At 46.6% G+C, this 6737-nt stretch overlaps 1 protein-coding gene across 2 annotated transcripts in view; it reads right to left on the bottom strand.

Annotated features, from left to right (window-relative positions):
* Positions 1–4883: 4883 nt before the first annotated feature.
* Cpa5 (carboxypeptidase A5) overlaps positions 4884–6737 on the bottom strand; it is an 18738-nt gene continuing 16884 nt past the window's right edge. Inside the window, exons 10-12 of one of the 2 annotated variants that reach the window (XM_028762635.1) lie at positions 6170–6369; positions 5797–5881; positions 4884–5436 (exon numbers count right to left, since the gene is read on the bottom strand). In XM_028762635.1, coding sequence (XP_028618468.1) covers positions 5249–5436; positions 5797–5881; positions 6170–6369 — 473 coding nt within the window. In that variant the 3' untranslated portion in view covers positions 4884–5248. The remainder of the gene's footprint in view (positions 5437–5796; positions 5882–6169; positions 6370–6737) is intronic. The other variant, XM_028762636.1, reaches the window with a different exon arrangement.

The following is a 6737-nucleotide window of genomic DNA, read 5'->3' as shown; positions in this document are numbered from 1 at the left end:
TTCCTTGGACTCTCGTGCAGCCTGCACTCTCTAATGGCCTCCGTCTTTTTGCTTTTCTAAAGGAGTATTTTAAACCTTAGCTCTTTTCTGTCTTGGTCAAAGGGAAGAGGAGAAGGCTGGGAGTGGAGACAGCACCAGGCAGCACTCCTGAATAGAGGGCAGTGGCCCTTCACCCTGGGCCTCTGCCTCTGGCTGGCCTCACACAAGCTGCTCACATTCCAAACTGGCTGGCTGGTTTGTTTTCTTAAGAAAGCAATAACTGTGCACATTCACTGTGGTTCTTATGGCTTTCCGTATATATATAATCACTCTTTCTCCTTCAGTTTTTTCAATTTTTTTAAGTTTTCAAATAAATGCTCATAAATTTTATGGGTGAAAAGGATGAAAAAAAATTATACCTAAAAGGATCAGCTTGTTGGAAAAAGGAAAAGGAAAAAAAATGTAGAAAAACTGAGGTCCTGTTCAGCTTTACATATGTGAGAAAATGGGAGGGGAAATGCTTCAGGTTTATGAAAGAGGGATTTTTAAAATGTTTTTTTTTTAGTACTAATACATCTGAGTCTCCATCTGTTGGTCAATTCACTTAAACCCTGGCCAGTACCTCCCTCATCTTGCTGGGACCTGGTAGTGGTCTCTCAGCCATGAGGGTCACGTGAGCCTTGTACAGAGCTCATGATGCAGAGGCCCCATTCTTTCTAACCTCAGGATAAAAGGGTCTGGCTACATCTGGGAACTTCTAGATTAACTAGAACAAGAAGCTACTTCTGCGGCCCTTCCCACGCTCCCTTCCCCCATAGAAGCTGTCACAGACTCCATTGGGTGTCTTTCCAATATCCGTTCTTCCTTCCTCCTCATCAGCAGAGGAACTCTGCTTTTATTTGAAGCTGTGATGTGACCAGCTGCAGAGCAAGTTCCCAGCCTCCCTTGTAGCTTGACCGGCACTGCATGGCACAGCTCCAAGCCATAAGATAGGAGTTTAAGCCCATAGACTGGCCAACGCAGTAGCTTACACTTTAACCCCCTGTTCTCCCTGCCTGGAGTTCACACTTGTGTTAGAAGTCATGGTACCGTCTAGAAAACAGAGGTCAAAATCCAACTGAGCTCCTCATAAAGACACCAACAGTGGTCCCACAAGATGACAATGGAGCTGAACATTTCCGGTCACCTAATGCCACTGCAGTGATAAAGTCTGTTTCATAAAGTCTCTGGAATGAAGCGCATGCATTTGTGGGGATATCGGCCTACGCAAACCTATTATGCTGCCGGGGCAGAAAATATAGTACAGACAGTTAAGCATATTACATAATTCTTGATGGAAGTACACACCTGTGTCCCTGCTTTCTCTGTGTGCCGGCCTATGGCTTTTATGGCCATTCAGAATCTACGTGTGGTGGTTTGAATGAGACACGTCCTCCATAGGCTCGAATATTTGAATGCTTGCTCACCCCGTTGGTGGCGATGTCTAGGCAGGCCATGGAGCCTTTAGGAGATGGGGCCTTGCTGGAGGATGGACATCGCTGGGGGTGGGCTTTAAGAAGCTCTCCCTGTTTCTGGTTGGTTCTCTCTGGTTTGTGTTTCCTGTGCCAGCCTCCCCTCCGTTATGGACTCTCCCTCTGGAACCACAAGCCCTTCTATAAGTTGCCTTTGGTTGTAATATTTTATGACATCAGCAAAAGGTAGTGAATACAGTCCTGTTTCTTAATCTAAAAACAGTTTAGAGGATAGCAGTAGACATGTTACTCCAGAGACAGCCGAATATGCCTTGCAGGTTGCAGAGGCGGCAGGGATAGGGGGTTGTTTCTGGATGTGCTGGGGATTGAACCTGGGACCTTGAACATGCTGAGCAAAAGCCCTACCACTGAATCACATCCTGAGCCCAAAACCCCATGCTTGCCGCATCTCTTGATGGTGTCACTTTTTCCTGTGCTCAGTCTGAGTTTTCCTTCTGTGTGGATTGAGGACTAAGTCCTACCACATGCATATGCCATGAAACCTAAATACACAGTGGCTAAAGCATCTAAAAGTCTATGTAAAAACTCACTATGACATCAGCATAATGGTGAAGGCCCTGATAGTACATTTCTTCAAATATTTCCCCACTGCTATGATACCTGTGTCTGTGTGGCAGAATGACAAAACAGATCAGAAAGGTCTGGGTCCCCACTGTATCAAAAACAATCACTGAGACAGCCTTGGACTGTCCCTGCCCAGTTAACCCCACCTTTTTTGGTGAGTTTCTGTCAATACAGAAGTGCTTGTATGAGGCTGAGGAGAGACTGTCATTCCATGAATCTCCAGTGTCTTTCATAGGCCTGGTGCTCCCAGGAGCTAAGGAAGAGTAAACAGTCCAGATGCAGAGCCTTCCCTCTCAGCTTTCAGAAACAAAGTCAATTAGTTACTAATGATCATTGCTTCCAAGGAGATAAATGAGGCCTTGGAAAGGAGGATTGTGGGAGACAATGATCTATGGCCATGGATAGTCTGAGGCCTAAGGCTTATAAGGAAACGTTAAAAGGGGAGATTGGGAGAAAGAATGTTCCAGAGAAGAGAAGCAGCATGTGATAAGATCTCTTGTGGGAGGAACTGTGAAGAACCTGGTGAAGGAGGGCTAAGAGAGACAGAAACTTGGTGGGAGAGAGGTAGGCTGGTCATGTGACCTTGGGTGGGATTAAGTCATTGGAGGTTTTTTTGGTTGGTTGGTTTGGGTGTTTTGTTTTTGAGAATGGGCCACATCCATACAAGCAGGGAGGCAGAGACAGGCAGATCTTGAATTCTGTGAGTTCAAGACCAGCTTGGTCTACAATACTGAATTACAAAACAGCCAGAACTAGATAGTAAGATCCCATCTCAAAACACAAAAAACAACAAAAAAAGACCACCTCTACCCATCAATGTCATTCCCATCTTTTGTGGAACTCTTCTCTGCACAGGAGGTCTTGCCAACCGCATTGTGAAAATAGGTTCCTGACACCTTGTTCTGGGTGACTGAGTGTGAGGCAGCTTCCAGGTTTGAAGCGCATGAGGAACTCTGGGCCCTGAGGGTCAGCCACTCCCTGCCTCGCTGTAGTATGTGTCTTTTGCTGCTGGTACCTCTGAGTCTGAGTCTTCTCATCAAAACTAAGGTCACTAACAGTTCCATCTAAGATAGCTAAGAGGAAGCAATGTGCTGAATCCCATAATGCACTGGGAACTGTGCTCAGCCCATAGGAAGAGCTAAGACAGAACTCAAGACCACATTACTTGAAAGCCCATCACCCCAGTCCTCCTACCTCAGGGACAATGCTGCTCCAGCTCCACAGGAATCATCTGTCCCACCCCAAAAAACACTAGTTAATCGTGAAGATGAAATCCTAATACCTTCCTGATAAATAGGTTTCCACAGACTTTGCTATAGATATCTCACTTTGATGAATGGTGACAGAAATTTCAGACTGTGTGGCCGTGTAAGGGTTTTTAATACTCTGAAATAGCATTCCTTGTCTTAAAAATGAATTTATCAAGCCAGGTATGCTAGTTCACAAGAGGCTGAGGCAGGAGGATTGCCATGAGCTCAAGGCCAGCCAGGACTATACCAGTGAGTTCCAGGCCAGCTTGAACTACAGTGTGAGATTCTGTCTCAACAGTTTTTTTTTTAATTTAAAAATGAGTTTATTAATACCAGTAATGTTCTTTCCCATGAGGATAAAATGAAAATATTTGTGTAGAAGGCATGAAAGTTATACCCATGGCTCCAGTGTGCAGAAGTAGAGGCCATTTTATTTATCTATAGCTTATGTTAACGTAGCTCGTGACCCTGTATTTCCACTAACAGAAAACTTCAGGTTGGAAATTCCAGCTCGATTAAACCACTTCCAGCCTTAAAAATAAAAATGCCTCAGTTTCTTATGGAAATTTTAACCAGAATGTTCTGACCTCCTCCACTACTGGCTCATCCCCTGAAAATAATCCAGGCTCTTTAGGGGTTAAGTACCCTAACTTCCTAGGGGTGTCCACAGCTGGTCTTTTGCATGTCCATATAATGGCTAGTATGTCATTATGTGATATAGGCTGCATTTTCTCTTCTGTCTCTGTCTGTCTCTGTCTCTCTGTCTCTGTCTCTGTCTCTCTCTCTCTCTCTCTCTCTCTCTCTCTCTCTCTCTCTCTGTGTCTGTGTGTGTGTGTGTGTGTGTCTTGCTCAGAATTCCCAATAGCTGCAGCTCATACAGTTGCCTGTAATATCAGCCCAGCCCCCTTCTTCCTCAGTAATTCCCTGCTTCGGCGTTGCAGTGAGTATGGCCCTTGTCTAGGTTTGATCTAGTGAATATGTATGGGTTTGATCATGTAAAATCGCCTCCTTCCAGCCAGTGTTTCTCTTTTTGCAGGCTGTGTTGAAGAGGCTTCTTCCTATATCTTTCTGCTTTCATTCTTCTCTGTGTTGCTCAAGAACTGGCTTGTGGTCATCCAGAGTCCTTACATACAGACACACACACACACACACACACACACACACACTCACAAAAGGCCTGACTTTTGCAAATAAAAGTCTTGTTCTTAAACTAGTTTTTCTGCCTCAGACTGCTACAAATACTTCCAGTCTTCAACTGCTTTCTTGCTTCTAGGACATAACAGCAGGCCCTCTCCCTGCTCCCCAGTGGCGGGTGTGAGAGACACCTCACTGAGGTCTCAAAGTGCTGCCCTCTTACTTTCTCAGTTAAGTCCAACTCAGTACATACCTAACCTTGATGGTCATAAACCAGGGACTTGTTCAGATTCAGACATGGGGTTAGTTCAACCCTTGAGTAAGCCCCCTGACTGTGCTCTCCACCCTGTCCCCAGCCTGAGAGGGTGAAGGGAAAGGATTCTCTTCTTCCTCAAGGGAACAGAAGGTTCACCATTGGATATTCTGTTGTTTAAATCAAGCCTGGTCCCCTCTGGATTTATTAAAATGTCAAAAACTGCTAGGGCAACGTATATTTTGGCCATTCCCAGGGACAGGGAACAAAGAGAGAGAAAGGCAGAGCTCAGGCCTCATATTTTTCTGAAGCCAGCAGGGGGTGGGATGGTGGGGTATCCCAGACATGACAAGCTGCCCTGAGGGGATGTCTAAGCAGCCCAAAGAGATGGCACCCAACACTAGAGGCAATGAGGCCTGTTCAAAGTCGCTTCCGCTTGCTAAGGGTCCACTGGCGGTTTGGGAAAGGGATGCTTAATTCAGGAGGACTTTCAGGGAAAGGGGTGAACCCCAACTGCTCTGGCCTGAGTAGTGTGGCTAATAGGGGTGATTCAGGGTGTGTTTCATGATGGTCCGTAATGCCATCCATGTCTCCTCGGCTGTGGGAACAATCTGTGAGGCTGGCAGCAGGAAGCCGTATTGTCCAGTGTCCCGGAGCTCGAAGCTGAAGGCATACTTGATGCCACTGTCATAAGCCCAGTCCACTGTGATCCCACTGGCTGAATCTAAAAAGAAAAGGGCCAAAAAGTGCCTGGGAAGAAGGAAGAAGGTGTAGTCACAGGATACAGAGGAATCCTGAGTGGAAAGTGGGTCCTGCAACCCACCTGAACCTGGCCACGTCAAGCTTCCTGAGTCAGGCCTCATCCTGGGTCCTACCCTGCCCACCCCCAACCAGTTTTCCCCCTGACACAAGTAGGCTGATAGACTGAGAACCTTCTCCCTCAGAGAACTTCGTAACAGGGTCTGTGCACGGATGCTGCTGAGAAACAGCTGCCTGGGTACTACCATCCACCCAACCCATCTAGGTCAGTGGTACCTGCTCAAGCTGCACCTGCCCTGCCCCAGACAGATAAGGGCTCACTCACAGAGGGTTGTGCTGATGCTGCCAAAAATGTACTGGATCCCGTGCACCTTGTAAAGAGCCTTTACTGCATCATTGGCAAGATCGAACTGTAAATGACAGCCAGAGAGTAAGAGGCAGGCGATTGCCAAGCCTTGCATGAGGAGAAGCTTGGGATTGGGAGTCCTGGAAGTTGGCCGCGTACATAGTACAATCCCTCCAGCTTTGAACTTGATCACACTTGGGAAAAACCCTGCTGATTCTTCTTCCCACAGACCCTCCCTATCATTGGTCCAGACCCCCTATTGGGAACCAAAGGAGCCACCTGCGGATACATGAGGTGACGTTTCCTAGAGAGAAGCTTTCTGCTTTTCCACACTCCATCCAGCCAATCTTACCAGCTCTTCGTGGTTAGGCACAGGCTCCAGAGAATGGCCATATGGGTACATGACCATCTGAGAGTAACTGTGGATGGAGATCATAGCTTTGAAGTTCCCGTGGCTCGTGATGAAGTCCACGATCGCAGCCACCTCTGGCTCTGACTCAGGTGCAGGCCCTCGGTAAGTCTCTGAGCAGGGGTTTTTGGTAGAACCATTTCCTAGAAGCAAAATAAAAATAAAACCACCCAATGGATTAAAAGTTCCCAGGTGTGGTGAAACCATGTTTAAAAACAAAAAAACACCTTTACGTCTCGCAAGCTCCTTCTGCAAGTTGGTTGAGGTCATGTTCATGTGACTACTTATGACCAAAGCAAATTTGAGCAGAAATGATGTGTCATTTCTCGTTAAGGCTGTTAAGGGGAATGGTGGCCAGACCTGGTAGTGCATGCATTTAGTTTCAGCAGAGGCAGAAGCAGTCAGCTCTCTGTGAGTTCAAGGCCAGCCTGGTTTACAGAGTGAGTCCTGGAGGCCAGCCAAAGCTACGTAGAGAGAGCTCAGCTCAGGAAAAAAAAAAAGAAAGAAAGAA

This window comes from Grammomys surdaster, unplaced genomic scaffold, assembly GCF_004785775.1.
Source record: "Grammomys surdaster isolate TR1022 unplaced genomic scaffold, NIH_TR_1.0 134, whole genome shotgun sequence".
Taxonomy (NCBI): domain Eukaryota; kingdom Metazoa; phylum Chordata; class Mammalia; order Rodentia; family Muridae; genus Grammomys; species Grammomys surdaster.
The sequence above is the reverse complement of the archived record's forward strand: the minus strand, read 5'-3'. Positions and strand labels throughout refer to the sequence as shown.